Source organism: Aquarana catesbeiana, linkage group LG02, assembly GCF_042186555.1.
Source record: "Aquarana catesbeiana isolate 2022-GZ linkage group LG02, ASM4218655v1, whole genome shotgun sequence".
Lineage (NCBI taxonomy): Eukaryota > Metazoa > Chordata > Amphibia > Anura > Ranidae > Aquarana > Aquarana catesbeiana.
In genome coordinates, this window is record NC_133325.1 from 563483127 (window position 1) to 563502571 (window position 19445).

At 42.8% G+C, this 19445-nt stretch overlaps 1 protein-coding gene across 2 annotated transcripts in view; it reads left to right on the plus strand.

Annotated features, from left to right (window-relative positions):
- ACACA (acetyl-CoA carboxylase alpha) overlaps positions 1-19445 on the plus strand; it is a 571750-nt gene that overhangs the window by 78621 nt on the left and 473684 nt on the right. For both annotated transcript variants that reach the window (XM_073616063.1, XM_073616061.1), the window contains exons 13-16: positions 1025-1188; positions 9633-9783; positions 16884-16987; positions 18886-18967. In XM_073616063.1, coding sequence (XP_073472164.1) covers positions 1025-1188; positions 9633-9783; positions 16884-16987; positions 18886-18967 — 501 coding nt within the window. The remainder of the gene's footprint in view (positions 1-1024; positions 1189-9632; positions 9784-16883; positions 16988-18885; positions 18968-19445) is intronic.

Genomic DNA, 19445 nt, shown 5'->3' on the forward strand with positions numbered 1-19445 from the left:
AGCGGCGGGGGAATGAAGGAAGGGGGCTGAACTTCTGATGGACTTCACCACCGGAAGTGGGGGAGGGTACCTGTCAAAAACGTACCTGCTCCCCCCTCTGCCCTGAAAGGTGCCAAATGTGGCCCCGGAGGGAGGGAGAAATCAGGTTCCACTTTTGGATGGAACACTGCTTTAAGGATTTGCTCACAGGTGCTCAGTGGATCATTGTAAGAATTCTTAAAATGACTCTATGTGCTATTTGATAGATTATACACTGTACTTTGTATTTTCACTTTTCGGACTTTTTTACAATTGTGGTGGGAAAAGGGGGTCGTAAAGTGATTGTAAAGGTAATTAGAAAAAAAAAAAAAAAAACATGTCTATACTTACCTGCTCTGTGTAGTGGAATTGCACAGAGCAGCCGCAAACCTCCTCAATTCAGGTCCCCCACTGGCGCTTCTGGCCCCTCCCCTTTATCCTGTTCCCCACAGACAGCAGGACTCAGCCCTCACCCCCCGATCCCTTGTCACTAGCTTTGGTTGACAGCAGAGGGAGCCAATGACATGCCCTACTGACACCGTCCTTATCGGGGGGGGGGTTGCGCTGAACTGACTCTTGGCCCTGGGTGAAAGAATGTCTAGCTTCCCCACTGCATAAAGGTACTCCTGAAGGTAGACTCTACTCACACCATTCATACTTGTATTAAAGTTTACTGCCTACTAGCTGTGTGCTTGTAATTTTTAATTGTGCACTTATCCTGTGACGTTGCCCACCTTGCCTATTAAAATGGCGGCCGGTTTTGCTGTTATTCACATTTTGTAATTGTTTATGAATCTGAAATGAGAAAATGCAGGGCAGAAATAAGAGCCTGTCCTAGAATTACTATGAAACATTTGGTTTGACTGACTTTAGAATAATTGCAGTGTTTACTGGATGTTGTCAGTGGTTTTCCTGATTCATTTAAGCCTGGCCTGGAAGTTACCCTTTAAGAGATCTAGTCCAACATTTAAGGTAAATTACAGAATCATTTTGTGTTTATCCTCAGGGTTTTAAGCCAAGCTCTGGGACTGTGCAAGAACTGAATTTCCGCAGCAGCAAGAACGTGTGGGGCTACTTCAGTGTTGCTGCAGCAGGAGGTCTCCATGAATTTGCTGATTCTCAGTTTGGCCATTGCTTTTCCTGGGGAGAAAACAGAGAAGAAGCCATCTCGTAAGTTTTTTTTTTTTTTTCCCGCCTGCTTTTTTTCTGGTATGTACAGGCCATTATGAACAGTGACTTCACCCACACTTCTGCCCTTGGCATTCATAACCTTGACTGCCACCAATACCTATTCTGCAGTTTAGCATATTTTTGCCTCAGCTTTTCCTACTGTTGACTAGATGAAGGCAGGAAAGATTCTTCCTTTTGCCACCCTAAGCAGTTTTTCTGTTGAGTGTCAGTATTGTGATTACATAAGACTGGAGATGGACACATGTAGAGTTTTTTCAGTCTACAGGCTGAATTGAAAAAACTTAACAGATTCCTCAATACAGGCTTAGACGCAGCTGCCATTGGGCTGACACTTTTCGGCTCCTTCGATTTTATTTTAGACAAAATCTTTTTTTTTTTTTTTTTTTTTACAGATTTTTTATTTATTTAGTCAAAGGGAGAGGTCCATGGACCCATGACACATTACAAACATATTGTCAAAATAAACTAAACATGGGGGAAGTTACACAAGTCAGGCAGCAATTTGTCAGACATCCGAGGAAAAACAAAAAAAAAAAAAAAACATTGTCTAGTTTAGTAGTCCATGAAGTAATCCCTTATCTTTTTACTTTAGAAAAGGTCAACCCCAGCCACTGTGTTTACACAGATCAAAGATAGATAAGAATAAGGAAGATTAGTAGAGAAAGCTAAGAACAGAAAAAAGAATAGAATATATAAAGTGGGGAGAGGAGGGGGGGGGGGGGTGGAGGGGAATGTGACATCACGGACTATCACGTCTAGGTTACACTGAGAGGCATATATAATACTGAGGGAGAAAACCCGTATTTCTTCAGGGGTCTATCTCTTTCCCCCCTATTCTACAACCGGGCTTCCAAGTAATATCTGGCCTTCTTCCGAGTAGACAAACGTGTTCCAAAGTGACCACGTCTTGGAGTATCTCTCCTGTTGGTTTCGAGCTGTAAGGATAAGGTCTTCAAATTTATTGATTTCCTTTACTTTTCTGAGCCACATCCCAACCGTCGGGGACTGTGGGGATTTCCACTTAAGTGGAATTCAGTACTTAGCGGCGTCAAGGAGGTGACAAATAATTGATTTTTTTATAGGTTTTCACCGGCACGTCTGAATCGTCTAGGATTTGCCGGTCTGTAAATTTCTGCACAATGTTTTTGACCTCTGACCAGAATCGTTTTATTTCGGGGCAGGTCCAAAACACATGCAGCAATGTACCTCGTTCCTCCTGGCATCTCCAGCATCTATCCGAGGATGCAGGGAATATTTTATTTAACTTCGCTGGTGTTCTGTACCACCTAGTCAAAATTTTAAAATTTAGTTTCTTGCGTTTTCGTGCAGATGGAAGATTTGTATGTAAATTGAATAATGCGTTGTTTCTGTTGTGAGCTAAACGTACAATTCAATTCTCGTTCCCAGTCATCAACGTGTTTTAGTGAGTAAGAAATTTTGTTCGGTGGAGGAAGCAACCTAAAGAAATGGGTGATTTGGAGAGCATTCCAAAACTGTAGTCGGAATGGACCCTCTGGGTTTATGAGTTCTTGTAATAAGGGCCATTTTTTCTGTATTAGGAAGTGTGAAACGTGGATACAGCCCGTAGACATTAGTTTGAATGGATGTTCTTGGTATCCCGGAGTAAAACAGGGATTTCCCAGAATTGGGAAGAGTGGCGAATTTCTGGATGAGATCGATCCTTTCGTGAACAGAAAAGAGCATACTTTCTTTGTTTGGCCAATAAGCGGGTGAGATTTCATTTCCTTGGGTAAGGAGTCGTAGTACCAAGGAGCTCTATTCAAAGGGATAGAACTCTGACCCTGCTCAAGCTGGGTCCACAGTTTGAGGAATCTATGTCTATTCCAGTCAACCAGTCTACCAAGGTGGACTGCCTGGTAGTATTTATGCACGTCCGGAACTGCTAGGCCCCCATATTGTTTTGGCAGAGTGAGTTGTGATCTCTTCAATCGGGGGTGTTTGTGAGCCCAAATAAATTTGAAAAACAATTGCCGTATGTGTCGAAAAAAGGTGGAGGGGATATGTACAGGTAGAGCCTGTAGGAGATATATGAATTTAGGCAATACGCTCATTTTTAGTATATTGCAGCGACCGAACCACGAATGTAACCCGAAGGACCATTTTGTTAGAAGTGCCCGTACCTTAGAAAGTAAAGGGGGGAAATTCAGGTCAAACACCTTTGATATGTGGGCCTGGGATAATGGTACCTAAATATGTCAAAGCCTTGCCGTTCCATTTTAGTTTAAAGTTTGTCTGCAGTTGCATCTTAAGAGGCTGTGGGAGATTAATGCCCATCGCCTCCGATTTTTGAAAATTGATTTTAAAATTGGAAAGGGTTCCGTATTCGTTGATTTCTTTAAAGAGATTCGGGAGGGAGATCACAGGGTTGGTAAGGGAAAATAACATGTCGTCAGCATAAGGCGAAATTTTATGTTGAGTGTTCCCAACCCTTATGCCATTAACATCTGGGTTCTTACGCACGGCGCAAAGAAAGGGCTCCAGAGACAGGGCGAAGAGGAGGGGAGACAATGGGCATCCCTGCCGTGTCCCGTTTGAGATTGGAAAGGGATCTGATAAGACTCCATTTGCTCGGACTCGGGCTGTGGGTTTACAGTATATTGATGAGATCCATTGAGTCATATGATCTCCGAATCTGGCATATCGAAGTACTGCGAGCATAAAGTTCCAATTCACCCTGTCAAAGGCTTTCTCCGCGTCCGTGCCCACAAGGGGTTTGGGATTTATTTACCATGTGTAGCAGGTTTAGCACTTTGGTGGTGTTGTCTCTAGCCTCTCTAGTGGGAACAAATCCTACTTGATCTTTGGTAAACAGCTTGAGGTCAATATTAAGCAGAGAGATCGGCCTATAGTTCCCGCAAGAGGTATGGTCTTTCCCATCCTTTGGAATGACCGCAATGTGAGCTTGCAATGATTCCATAGCGAAAGGTGAAGTGGAGCTTACCGTGTTAAATAGTATATGTATATAATAATATAATATAATAGTATAATATATGGACTTAACGATGGCATAAAGGTTTTATAGTATAAGATGGTAAGACCATCTGGGCCAGGGGCCTTTCCTGGTTTGGATGATGCTATCACTCCCTATACTTCTTCAATCGTGATAGGGTCTTTTAGAGCTTCCCTAGCTGATCCAGGCAGTTTGGACATCTGGGAAGAGGTTAAGTATGCTTGTATGTTTTCTTGCATGGGGGGTACCCTATCTATGTTATATAGGGCTGAGTAGCATCTCTGAAATTCACGGGCAATGTCGTGGGGTTTGGAGACTTTGATTCCATTTCATGATAATATGTGAGGTATGTAAGTCGCCAGTCTCTGGTCTCGCAGGGATCTCGCTAACATTTTACCGCATTTGTTACCTGATTCATATGAAATTTTTCTACATATCTGCAGCAAAGCTTTGGCTTTGAACTGTAGCAGATTGTTAATTTGCGATCTTCGGGTTAAGAGGTGGGATGGAGACTGTTTGTGACGTTTTTCTAACTGTCTTAGGTCGTCTAACAGTGAGTTCAGTTGTTGGGTCCGTTGTTTTTTAATTCTCGAGCCATGTTTAATGAGCACTCCTCTTATAACTGCTTTGTGTGCTTCCCTGACAATGCCGCAATTGCAGTCTGTCGTGTCATTAGTGTGGAAGTAGAACTGAAGTTCCCTAGAAACCTCTGATATTACTTCCTTGTCTTGTAAGAGACTTTCATTTAGCCTCCAACATTTAGTCTTTGAGGTGAGAGTGACAGTAAGAGCGTATGAAAGGGAGATTGGTGCGTGGTCAGACCACGTGATGGAGCCTATCATAGATGCTCTGACAGAATGCAATTGTGCATGTGGTACAAGGAAGTAGTCAATGCGAGAGTATACCTTGTGGGGTGTTGAGTAAAAGGTATAGTCTCTCTCTGCAGGGTGGAAGATATGCCAAACGTCCACTAATTGGGCTTTATGTAGGGCCTGGTCAATGCGTTTTCGAGAACCAGGAGGAACTGCCGAGACTCTCGAGGAGGAATCCTCCGAGGGGATCATAGGGACATTTAGGTCACCTCCTACTATCAGTTGGCCCTCAGAAAAGTTCAATAACTTTTCGATAGTCCTACCAATAAAGACATCCTGGTGAGAATTAGGGGCGTATAAATTAGCCAAAGTCACCTTGACATCTCCAATCCTGCCTTTCAGAAATAAGAAATGACCCGCTGGGTCTACTACAGTGTCCAGGCAGGTCCACGAAACCTTGCTGGAAATCAAAATAGATACTCCTTTCGACTTTGCTTCTGAATTTGTTGAGTGGTAAGCTAATGGGAATGTTCGATTTCTGAGTATAGGTAGTTTGTCGCCTCTAAAGTGGGTCTCTTGCAGGAGAGCTTTGTCTGCTTTAAGGCGGTGAAGGTCTTGCAACAACATGCGTCTTTTTTCTGGAATGTTTAGACCTTTGGTGTTCAGCGATATCACATTAAGAACCTCCATAATAGTAGCAGGAGAGGGATGGGGGGAGGGAAGGGAAGGGGGGAAGGAGAAGATAGAAAGAAGAGTTTAGAAAAGGAAATGAAGTTAGACACAAGAAAAAGAGAAAACACTAAAGATCAGAAATTATGCTAGAATGCTCGTCGGAGATAGAGCTCCGACCGTCCCTACCCATCCCGACCTTATTAATAATGAGATAACATCAAGTATGCAAAATAACTTCACAGATTGAAAACGGTTGAAATAAAACGTGTGTATAAAAGTATATTAAACATGGAATGGGAATGTACCCAAACAGCAGTATAAGCATTAGTTTACTGGTACAATAGTGCTATCAGTTCCTACCAATGTTCCTTATGCTGAAAAGCAATGTAAGTTGATTGCTGTTGCCCCTGTAAATTAAGAAACACTCCTAGAGGGGGGTGTATCTGGTCCATCCTGGAACCTGTAAGGGTTAGGTTGTCCCAAGGGGTAAGGAGGGGAGGAGGGGGAGGGAGGGGGGAAGGAGAGGAGGAGGGGGAGAAAAAGGGGGGGGGGAGGGGGGGAGAGGGGAGAGTGGGCATTTCAGTGAAGTAAACTATGAGGCACAAAGACCCCTAAGACTAAGAATATCGTCCTTAGAATGTAGGTATAACCAGTGGGTAATAATGTCCTACCCAGAATGGTGCACGGAAGTGGTTCTGACATCTCTTCAGATCTACTTGGGATAGGTGCAGGCATAATGTCATATTTGCCACAGATTCCAGCGGTAGGAACATCTCAGAATGTCTCCTAACCTTAAGCATAGTAAAACAGCGTATGGGCAAATGAGGGGTACAGTAGTCATGTTCTAATGTCCCCGACTCTGATGAGATGTTTAGGAGATTCTCCTCCAACAACGGCATATTCCTAGATCTCTATGGTATAAAACAACTAGCGGGGACTACTCAGAATGTCCGCTTCAAACTTTGGTAGTCAGAGGACAAAAAATAAAAGCAAAAAACAAGCTGTGGTAGGAAACCAGGTAGGGAGCTTACACTTACGATTCCCGGGATCTTTCTCCGGATGTGGCGCACTGTCGCCTTCGTGGTCTCTGAGGACGTGCTGGAAGGAGGCCTCTAGATCCTGCAGGGCCCAGGCGATTCACAGGGCTCGTCAGGAACTGGAGCCAATTAGGTACCTGGATGGGAGACGCCTCGAGGAAGAAGAAAAGGTCCAGTAGGTCAGCAGGTGTGCGTAAGGTAAAGGATGCGGACTCCCTTCTGAAGGTAACTGACAATGGATATCCCCAGCGGTATGTGCTTCCCTTCTCTCTAGCCAGATCCAGGAGCGGGCGGAGGCGGGCTCGGCGTTGTAGGGTAGCCCTGGAGAGGTCCGGGAGGATCTTGATAGTGGCACCATCAAAATCCACCTCCCCATGCTCCCATGCTTTCCAGGATATCAGATCTTTTAGGGAACATTTGTGGAGGCGGCATATCACATTCCTGGGCCAGCTGGGATCTGAGGATTTTGGCCCCAGAGCTCTATGGACCCTGTCCATCTCAATGACGGACTGTGGTGAGGCTAGGACTTGCTGGAAAATGGCTGTCACCGACAGCCTGTGGCTTCTGGGATGCCACGAAGCCGCAGGTTGTTCCTGCGGCTTCTGTCTTCCAAATCTTCCATATGTAGTTGGAGTGCAATTGTTGACTCGGCCTGTTCGGCTTTTGTCTGTTCTAAGGCACCCATTCTGGCTTCTAGTGTAGAGATGGAAGTCTCTCCAGTGGCCACTCTACCCGACAATGAGCAGATCTCTGTTCTCACCTCCAGTATGTCTCTATGATGTGCCTCCTCCACTCTCAGTATCAGGGCCTCAATATCCTGCTTTGTGGGTAAGGCCTGAAGGAGTGCTCTAAGTTCCCCGTTAATAAGGGCCGGGTCATGCTGGAGAGGAGAGTCTGCCGTTACCGACATTCCTGTGTCAAGTAGAACGGGGGTCCCTGAGAAGGGGGATGTGTCAAGAGGCCGGCTGGGCGATAGTATTGTCTCTGATGAGGAATGTCTATCAAGGCTGAGGCCACGCGGAGCCGCGACTATGGCGCCCGGGGAGGTATTGGTAGCGTTCCGAAAGAAGCGATGAATCTCACCCTGTGCGGTGCGAGGGCGATGTCCCCGTGTTGACGATCTGGTGCGGTACCGTTTTGCGGTTAGCATGCCGTTAAGAGGCTGCATATGGCTGGTTTTGTCAAGATAGGCAGGGGGAGACCAGGAGCTCACAAGAAACGTGTCTTTAGTCAGCCATGTCCAGGCCACACCCCCCTAGACAAAAACTTTTATTATGTTTCCAAGCATTTAGGTCAGGCTCAAACATACATACAAAACATTTTAAAGACATTGCATTGAGTACAAGGTGGCAGATTAAGTGCAAAAGTACAATCAAAATAGGTAGCGATAATACATTTGCAGCAAAAACAGCATAAAAATCTTAATGCTCAACTAAGTAAATGGATAAGGCTTACCACTATGGGGGTCGAAGAGATAAATCAAGAAACGGTGAGAGAAAGAAGAGTCCCAAAGATGGACAAGGAGGTGAGAAGGGGAGGGCTGGAACAGCGGAACGGTTACCCGGCCAGGCAATGCAAGCGCACAAACACCATATCATGTCAGAGAGAGCAGTGACCTCCTTCAATTTTTCAATTGAAGGATGTTGGGCCAAGCCACCCTCTAAGCAAATTTTTCCAGTTCATCAGGAATTAGCCAAAATGTAGCAAATAACAGATTACAGAACAGATGAGGGGGTGAGGCTTATGGAATGCCGCTGCCACTCCTGCTCACCTGCAGTGGTGTGTGAGTTTTCCCAGTTGTAGCACACCATTGCAGCACTGAGACTTTCACAGCCTGTGGAGCAAGACAAATAAAATATTTGTTAAAAAAGTCAACAGCTAGTTGCAGGAGAGCAGTGTCTTACCATGGACACATAACAGATGTGTCTAAGGATTCAGTGGTAAAGTGAAAATGCTTCACACATTGATGTACTGCAAAGGTGCCTTTTTGTTTTGTTTTTTCTACCTGCTCTTCTCTAATATCGTAGTTTTGTGACAGTTCTAGTTGTTTCAGAATTTAATTTCAGATGCATTGCAATAGTTATTAGTTTGCAGTGTGTTATTTGTTATGTACAGTATTTAATGTTCTTTGAAGCATGAAATATACAGTATAAATATTCCCACATCTTAAATCAGTCTATTAGTTGATTTATCTTCATATACTGTAGCTGCCTACAATTGTTTTCAGTAAGCACTCAGTGGGATGCATTTTATGCACATTAACCATCTCACCTATCCCAGATTAAATAGGAATAGTCCTGCTTCTTGGGCTTCTAGAGCGGTGGGGTTTAGTGAAAATGGTAGTGTTGTCCCAAAAGTAAAGCTGTGATCAATTAACCAGAAGTCCCTAATGCAATATTATTTAGTGTAAAAAATTGTGTTGGAGCCTTGTCATTTAAAGTAAAAAATACAATTTACAGCTAAGGCTTTCCTCAACAAAAAATAGTCACCAGTTGGGAACATCACCATAACTGGTTGTCTTCTTCCCTGTCAAAGATGGGCAGACTTTAGCTACTCTATCTCTTTGGTGTTGCATATCTGTTGGTGGGCTTGGCGACTCAGGGTTGTGTATTGTGTGAATGTGTGTGAATGTGTGTGATCTAGAAAGAAGTATCCAGATGTTTATAAGTTTTAAAAAATAAGTGAGGTACAAATAGGTGTTTAATGGTTTTAGTAATTATCCTCCCTCCAATTAATAATCCCGGATGGCATTTAGTCTTGTGTTATCACACCCTGTGATTAGTGTGAATCTTTCAGGTTGTCTGTGATTCTGCTTTATTATATAGAAGGCAACCAGATGTCTAGAACCCACAAGCAGCCATGCCTGGTTTGGCTACTTTTTGAAGTCTATGAAACTACACAGACCCTTACTGTTCACTTTTTTTTTCACAGTAATATGGTTGTTGCCCTTAAAGAATTGTCTATTCGTGGAGATTTTCGAACAACTGTGGAATACTTAATAAAGCTTCTTGAGACTAAAAGTTTCCAGCAAAATCGCATAGACACTGGATGGCTGGACAGACTGATATCAGAAAAAGTGCAGGTAACCATAAGATAACTATGACACTAACATTTGAAAAGCATTTTAATCTGCCATGTCCTTCCCATGTATTTTATTTGGAGGAAAAATGTTCCATTCCTGATGAACTATACCTAGTACTTTGCACGAATATTGGCAAACATTTTGCAGATTTTTGCTTTTGAGGTTTATTTCACTATGCCATTTGTCAAACTGAGTTAGAGTTGTTCACACCATGTCTGTGATAGTACATAGAACACATTTGTTTTCTATGTGCCCTTTTCGAACCATAATGTAAACCAGCGGGCATGCTTTATACAGAGCATAATGCATACAGACTGGTGTGAATGAGCCCCTTATCTTTATTAGAAGGTCTAATAATATGCAAACTAGGATTTTTTTTTCCTGTTTAAGAACATTTTCCATTGTACACAATACTTGTGTTTTAGTTGCCCCTTTCTTCTTCTGGTTCGTTCTTTCCTTTCCACTCATGCGCGATCTTCTTCACTCAAATACTTTCGTACAAATACCATACTAATTACATCATTTGTTCTGTTTTCACAAGAAAAAATTTTGCTCTTGTTCAGGAAGCTGTGTACTAATGATTGGATTATCGATGATCGATCTGAGTGCGGTTATTGTCTTCCAATAGCCATTAGTGGCAGAGTATCTGTTTTAGAACCATTGCAAAGTATCTTGGGGAAGGGGAATAAAGTTTCTACTGCAGAGGATGTTTCTAATTTGACTTGCAAGTCTGTTTAGACTTTGGGGGAGAAAGCAGTGAGCCAACCACACAAGAAATAAATAGGATTTCTGGGGGCATTCTCTACACAAATATCATACAGGATGCTTCCAGGTTCTCATATTGCAAAAAATAAGCAACAGTTGAATTTTTGGCATTTTAGAAAATCACAGCAATGGCCGATTGAATGGAAAGGTCATTTTCTATTAGCATTACATTACAAAATGGCCTTTGTATCAATAATTGAATTTTTTATTGAAAGCTGAGTTTTTCTTTAAAGCTTAATTGAACCTTTTTCATTTATCACTGCAATGCAGTCAGGCTGCATATACAGTAATAAATATGGTGCTATTTTACGTTTTTTACTGTAGAAAGGGTTAAAATACCCTGTGCTGTCAGCATGGAGAGGAGTTGGACTGCAGCTCTCTCACACAACTCAACAACGTGTTGTAATATACACATTTAATGTGTATATTTCTAAAATCAGTGTACGTTCTGGTATATGCACACGTGTCAATAAGAAAATGTGCGCCCTACTGCATAAAGCAGGAAAGTAGTAGTACACCACTTGAGGCACTGGGTATACACAGAGGTAATTATTCCATCACCATTGCTTATATATTTAAAACATATATGCTGGATTTTTACCCATGCTGCTATGCTGAACTTTGTGCAAATACACAGAAGATATGCTTATAAGAGAGCCATTTACTTGAAATAAGATTTCTATTCTGCACATCCAGTCCTGAGACTTACATCCAGACAGTACAACACATGACTCCACGTTTTGTGTTATAGTTTAAAGAATGCAGTGATGGCACCTCTTGCCCCCTCCCCTTTTTTTTTTTTTTTTTTTTTTTAAAGTTTAAAAAAAAAAAAGGTAAAATGTACAATTTGACTTATTTTACTTATTGGCCAACACATATTTATATGAAATATCTACTGTATAGTCATTTGTAGTGTAGTCATTTACATACAGAAGATGATTGTTCTAAAGTGGGACATATTTAGTGTGATGGATAAACTTCTGTGGACCTAGACATTTGGCCTCTGATTTAGTAATTTTACGTGTGAACTTGTTACTGACATTGCTATGATATAACATATTTGGCTCATTTACGTAGGACCCAAGACTGCTACACCATTGTGCTTTTAATTAAACTATGATAATCCCTTACATTTTATATATAATTTACCTATCACTCCAAGATTACTGCTCCATCATTATGCTTCTAAGACCCAATAAACTGTAAATTCTATGAACCTTGTCTTCCACAAAGAGGGGACATAATAACATATAGTATGACCTATATGTTGCTCATTGTTGCTCCTACTATGTTATTGACAGGTAATAGGCAATACATTTAGTGTAAAGGAAAATCTGTATTTCTTTATCGTACATCACGGGACACAGAACACCATAGTAATCACTATGTGGGTTAAAGACTACCTTCAGGTGATGGACACTGGCACACCCTAAACAGGAAGTTGCCTCCCTATATAACCCCTTCCATACCTGAAGCACCTCAGTTTTTTCACCAGTGTCTAAGGTGTTGGTCACGAGTGAAGATGTGCTCTGAAGAGCTCCACTGGAGGGATCCTTGCTGGATTTAAACAGCCTCCATAGACTGGATCCATCCAAAGTGCCACTGAGGCCAAGGTGGATGGTACCCGGGCCTCATATACGAAGCACTAGGTTTTGCCTGTAACACCTCTCCTTGCAGGGCTAGACCCCAGGACCCAGGGCTTTTTGGTCATGCCTACATTACCTAAAGTTTTTCCTGGCGGGGTGCTAATACAGGTCCAAGGGAGTGGAACGCCCCAATAAAAAGGGACCCGGTCCTTAAAGGTTTGCTAACATAGCCTGCCATGATGGGTGAATTTTGGATCTGTCTGTTACAGCAGTATCCTGCAGCGAGGATAAGGTAAGGGAAGAGACCTAGGAACTGTAAAAAGTCCACCTATGGTTTTTTTCTTCCATGCGTAAAATGTTGTCATGCCTTTAAGTCTCCACTAGAGGGAGTAAATGCACATACCGTTGCTTCTCAGTCAGCTCGGTGTCCAGCTAAAACAGCATGTGTGTGGTCTCAGCAGCCAGGGGGTATTCTTATTCTTGAACAAAGTTTTCAGCATGTTCTTCTCCCCCCTGGGGGAACTAAGGGTCTGGGAGGTACAACAGCAATTTGTACCCCCCCTGGGGGTGGGTGCGGTGGCGGCTTCCCTGTGTTTTATTTACTCCCCACATAGCCATAAAGCAAAGCTTTATTACTCCCCGGCCTCCCCTTGTCCTCCCCTGCACTCGCAGACCCGAATGCCGCCCGTGTGGACTGCTGTTAATTTGAAACAAGAGGAGGGCGGGTTAGTGGCGAGGGGGTGTGGCTTAGGCACGGCGCTGTGTGCGGGACGTAGCGTCCACGAGGAGCACACAGGCGCTGGGGATGCTGAGCAGAGCTCGCACCTGAGGCATTTAAAAAAAAAACGCTTCTCATTAACAGAAGGTATCTATCAGATGCAACTGAAGAGATGGAGGTCTGACACACAGGACACAGTAATGCTGGGGGCACGTAAGGGATGCATGCAGGCATTTCCAGTAGAGGAAATACATTTTTACTCAGCACCAAGCTTAAATTTATAGCAGCATTGCATTGCTAGACTATTGTCAGCAAATAGTGCATTTACTTAGCACCTCTGCTTTTGTGCTTAGCACTGTGGCTTCCAAAAAAGACACCACAAAGAAGGTACCAAAAATTACACCCCAAGCGCTAGGAACTCCAGTCATGCCTCCACACTGTCATCCTCTCCTGAAATACCAATTGTGGCAAACCAGGGTGAGTCATTGGAACCAATTGGTGGTGCAGTGGCTTCTCACATCTCACCCCCTGTATACATGACTGAAAATGCATTTTCCTCCGCCCTTCAGGGCCTCGAAGGAAGATTAGTGGCTTTAATCGCATCCTCCATCCAAAAGGATAGGAAGTGTGTTAGATTCCCCTCCCCCACCTTTGCCAAGGGAACAGTGGGTACAGGATGAGGTGTTACCCTCAGGCGATCAGGAGGAAAGACAAACCGATTACTCCTCTGCGGATGAAACAACGGTGGATGGACCTTTTTCAGCCTCGCAATCTCTTATGGAGATGGTTCGTTCCACTTTCAAGCTACCCCTAACGGAGTCATCTGAAAGTTCTGTTTCTTCTTTAGGTTCCTTAGGCATCTGTCAGTCCCTAAAGGACCAGTTTAGACAGGCCCTTAAGGAGGTTCCTGCACAACAAGCCCGGGATTTGGTCGAACTACCAAAAGCATTATGTTTTTGCCATAGACGCCATGAAAGATTCTATTCATCAGGCATCCAGCCTTGCGCATGTGCTAGTACACATGCGTAGGATCCTGTGGTTAAAAAAATTGGTCAGTCGAAGCACCATGCAAAAGGCTCCTGACTGGTTTTTCTTTTCATGGGGATCGGCTATTTGGGGATGATTTGGGCAAATACATCCAAATTATTTCTAGTGGGAAAACTACTCTTTTGCCAGTCAAAAGAAAGTATAAACGCCCTTCATTTAAGCGGATGCTTTAGACTTGCCAATGCGGCTGTCCCCAAGGATGTCCCAAAGCCTCAGTTGGTGCTTACTAACCTAGAATCTGCTGAAAGGAAAATCCTTCAGACCAGTTATCTGGAAGGTGGTAACGATAGATTCCAGCCTTTCAGGCTGGGGAGCAGTACTAGAGAAGACAACTGTCCAGGGACAGTGGTCAAGAACCGAAAGAGCCTTGCCCATCAACATCCTAGAGATTCGGGCAGTGTGGCTGGCTCTGAAGGCCTGGACTTTCAGGTTATGGGATTGTCCTGTCAGGATCCAATCCGACAATGCCACAGCTGTGGCCTATATCAGTCACCAAGGGGGCACTAAGAGTCTTGCAGCGCAGAGAGGTAAACCATATTCTAACTTGGGCAGAAAGGAATATTCAGTGCCTGTCAGCAGTCTTCATTCCAGGAGTAGAGAATTAGCAGGCAGACTACCTGAGTTGCCAGCAGTTATTCCCGGGGGAATGGTCCCCTCACCCCGACATTTTTTGTTTGTCAAAGATGGGGGACTCCGGACATAGATCTTCTGGTGTCCTGATTCAACAGTTAGTCAACTTTGTGTCCAGGACCATAGATCCACTCGCATACAGAACAGATGCGTTGGTGACCCCGTGGGATCAGTTCTCACTGATTTATGCATTCCCCCCTATTCAGTTGCTGCCATTACTTCTTTGCAGGATCAAGCTGGAAAGAAAACCAGTAATTCTGGTAGCCCTAGCATGGCCCAGAAGGTCCTGGTATGCAGAAATCGTAAAGATGGCGGTGGAGGATCCATGGTCCCTTCCACTACGGCCAGACCTACTTCCACAGGGGCCCATATTCCATCCTACCTTACGAACTCTAAATTTAACGGTTTGGCTATTGAAACCCACATTCTGAAAAAATGTGGGCTTTCCGGGTCAGTTATCTCTACCTTGATTAATGCAAGGAAGCCAGCTTCTAGAATTATATATTATAGAGTCTGGAGGGCTTATGTTTCCTGGTGTGAATCCAAGGGTTGGCACCCCCGGAGGTATATCATAGGCAGAATTCTTACCTTTCTACAATTAGGGGTAGAGATTAAGTTGGACTTGAGTACTATTAAGGGCCAAGTCTCAGCTTTATCGGTCTTATTTCAAAGACCGCTTGCTTCACATTCTTTAGTCCGGGGTTTTATACAAGGGGTGATGCGGCTTAATCCGCCAGTTAGATCACCTTTAAACCCTTGGGACTTGAACTTAGTTTTGTCAGTATTACAAAAAACATTTTAACTGATACAACATATTCCCTTAGTCCTTCTGACAAGGAAGTTAGTGTTCTTGGTTGCTATGTCCTCAGCAAGGAGGGTTTCAGTATTGGCTGCTCTTTCTTGTAAAGAGCCATACTTGATTATTTATGAGGACAGAGTGGTGTTGCGCCCTCGTCCAGGTTTTCTGCCAAAGTGGTCACAGGTTTCCACCTGAACCAAGATATTGTCCTGCCATCGTTTTTTTCAAAACCATGTTCCAGGGAAGAGAAGTCACTACATTGTCTTGATGTGGTGAAAGCGGTCAAAGTCTATTTAAAGATGACTGCTCAGATCCGGAAGACTGGTGTCTTATTTGTACTGCCAGAGGGTTCTAAGATGGGACAGGCAGCATCGAAATCCACTGTTGCTAAGTGGATTCGGCAAGTTATAATTCAGACTTATGATTTAAGGGGTAAGATTACCTTTTCAAGTCAAAGCACACTCTACCAGGGCGGTTAGTGCTTCTTGAGCAGTGCGTCACCAGGCCTCTGTGGCTCAGATCTGTAAGGCTGCAACTTGGTCTTCAGTACATACATTCACAAAGTTTTATCAGGTGGATGTAAGAAGGCATGAGGATATCACCTTTGGGCGCAGTGTGCTACAGGCAGCAGTATAGATCCTCAAGTCTGTTGGCGCCCTACGGATTTTGTCTCCTTCCCCTCAAATAGCATTGCTATGGGATGTCCCACATAGTGATTACTATGGTGCTCTGTGTCCCGTGATGTACGATAAAGAAAATAGGATTTTTATAACAGCTTACCTGTAAAATCCTTTTCTTGGAGTACATCACGAGACACAGAGGTCCCTCCCCTCTTTTTCTGGGGTATATGTATATTCCTTTGCTACAAAAACTGAGGTGCTCCCTGTATGGGAGGGGTTATATAGGGTGGCAACTTCCTATTTAGGGTGTGCCAGTGTCCATCACCTGATGGTCTATAACCCACATAGTGATTACTATGGTGCTATGTGTCCCGTGATGTACTCCAAGAAAAGAATTTTACAGGTAAGCTGATATAAAAATCCAATTTTTTCAAAAGAAGCGTTTATGGAAGAACTAAAGAAAAAAAATGAAAGCATGTATTGCAGACATATAGTGAATACTCTCTTCTTCCCATGTGCTTTAATTTAATAGCCATTTATGAAGGTGTCCATACCAGAAATATTTAGTTGAAATGAGAAAGGCTTCTTAAACCTGTTTTGGGTAAATGCTGTTTTTATGGTGTAGTAAAGCCTCCTAATGCTGATTTTATATTCTGTAGAATGGCTAATGGCTTACTTTGCACTGTAAAAGTAACTGGTTACCATGGAGAAGAGTAAACTGCCTGAATAATTTTCCAGATTTTTCTGGGGTTTCAAAATGTTTATATAACATCCTCTTTTGGATTTAGATGGTACCATCAAATCCTGGGAAACAGACACAAAAGAATTGTATGGCATTTCTAAAAGTATATTCAGCATTACTAAATACATGCATATAAAAATAATATGTTTAAACTATTGCTTGTAGATTTTAACTTGACTCTCTATTCTCCCAGGCTGAGCGTCCAGACACTATGCTGGGAGTTGTATGTGGAGCATTACATGTGGCTGATATGAGCCTCAGGAACAGTGTCTCAAATTTCTTACATTCATTGGAAAGGTAGGTGTTAAAGAGGACCTTTTTAGTATCTTTACAAGTCTTCATGATTAACCACTTCAGCCCCGGAAGATTTGGCTGCTCAATGACCAGAGCATTTTTTGCGATACAGCACTGTGTCACTTTAACTGACAATTGCACGTTCATGCGATGCTGTTCCCAAACAAAATCTTTTTTTTCCCACAGATAGAGCTTTCTTTTGGTGGTATTTGATCATCGCTGCGGTTTTTATTTTTTGCACTATAAACAAAAAAAAGCGACAAATTTTGAAAAAAACACAATATTTTGTACTTTTTGCTGTAATAAATAGCCCCAATTATTATTTTTTTTTCTCAGTTTAGGCCGTTCTGTATTCTTCTACATATTTTTGGTAATAAAAATCGCAATAAGCGTATATTGATTGGTTTGCGCAAAAGTTATAGCGTCTACAAAATAGGGGATAGATTTATGGCATTTTTATTATTTTTTTTCTTTTTACTAGTAATGACGGCGATCTGCGATTTGTATCGGGACTGCAACATTATGGCAGACACATCGGACACTTTTGACACATTTTTGGGACGATTGACAATTTTACAGCGATCAGTGCTATAAAAATGCACTGATTACTGTATAAATGTCACTGACAGGGAAGGGGTTAACACTAGGGGGCGATCAAGGGGTTAACTGTGTTTCCTGAATGTGTGTTCTAACTGTAGGGGAAGGGGACTGACTAGAGGGGATAACAGATCGTGGTTCCTAGCTATTAGGAACTCACGATCTGTCTCTCCTCACAGAACAGGGATTTGTGTGTTTACACCCACACGTCCCTGTTCTGCCTTTCGTGCCTGCGATCGCTCATGGCCGGCGTTCATCACGACTGTCGGCCACGAGCATCGGCACCTCCGCATTGCAGCGGGCACGCGCCTGCTATCCCTGCTTAAAGGAGCCGACGTATAGCTACCACAGCTCGCGTGATTGTCCTGACCTGCCGCAGTATAATGACGGTGGCTGGTCAGCAAGCGGTTAAATTCCTGATATGTCACAGTATACAGCAACAGTATTATTATTCAGAAAAGCTCCACCTGTTCTCATTAAAAAGCCCTTCTTGAATTCCATTCAGTGACTTTCCTTAGGCTTAAATGATGTCATCAATATGTCGCAGATAGGAAAAGGCGTTTTTTCAGTCTTCTTTCCCCTTGAAATCAGGAATACTCTGATAGTCATACAGGATTATTATTAACCTGCTGGCCAGGATTACCAGAAAGTGACTAGTGTCCCGGGAGCCGCACATCAAGGCAAGACCTGCTGTATGATAGTGAATGGTGGGCTCAGCCTGGACCCCCGTCAGGCCACGCCCCCAACACGTTTTATTCTGCCCTCCGGAGCTTGTGTTCCCATTGGAAGACTTCCCCTTTATTACTTTTCTGGGGACAACCCAACATTTGGGATTTTCTTTTTCTTTTAATGGGGGGGCACAGACAGCAATAAAAACTGACAAGCATTCTAATCCCTCTCCCCTCTATCCAAAACTAAAAACTAAAAAATAAATGTTGCCTTTAGTTATACTGTAGGATGCCCTAAACATACAGTGGACTCGTTTAGTATATCAGAATGAATAAAATATTTTCTGAAATAGTTTTATAAATAATCTGCTGCATGGTAATGCTCTTTAAATATAAATGAAGGTGTTCATTTCAGCTGAAGAAAATGAAGGTGTTACAATCTATGAAATTTTTGCTTTTATCTTTGAACCAGCTCTAGAAATAAGTGAGCTGTACTTGGTTGCTAACAGATTTCAAATCAACTCCATCTTGTGTTGTCTTTTTTACTCTGTTTGTAGATTTAATCCATTCTTTTCCTTTACTTAATTTGTTACAGATTTCCACTTCTGTAGTAATATACATTTACTTCCTTTTTAGGGGGCAAGTGTTACCAGCACACACATTGTTAAATACAGTAGATGTGGAACTCATCTATGAGGGGAATAAATACGTGCTTAAGGTAATAGTGTTGTATGGTTTGAATATTAACAGATTCTCACACATGTTACTTCTTTGTTAAGGGTCCATGAACAATTTCTATATATGCATATGTATGTAGTTTAATACAGTCATTGGCCTGTTCTTGTTGGGATAGGTAAATCTTGTATCAGTTAACTTATGATAAAAGCAAACTTTGTGCATAACAACAGCCTTTATTGTATCTGGTAGTAACTAGTACTAGGAGAGCCATAATGCTGGTGGAAATAGTGTCATCTTTTCTTTGTCGTCTATTGAGGATAGACTTGTACTGTCAGGTTATACTGCTGCCTGTAGGAGTATTGGAAACTGGCAATAAAAAAGCATTAGCCGGCACAGGATAACCACACCCACAACCATCATGCCTCGTGCTCTTAGGAGAGGGGGTGTGTTTTTTCTTTAGCTGTGTTGATCTCAGTTTATTTGGAAGATTTGTATGCTATTATCTGTTGCTGGCCGAT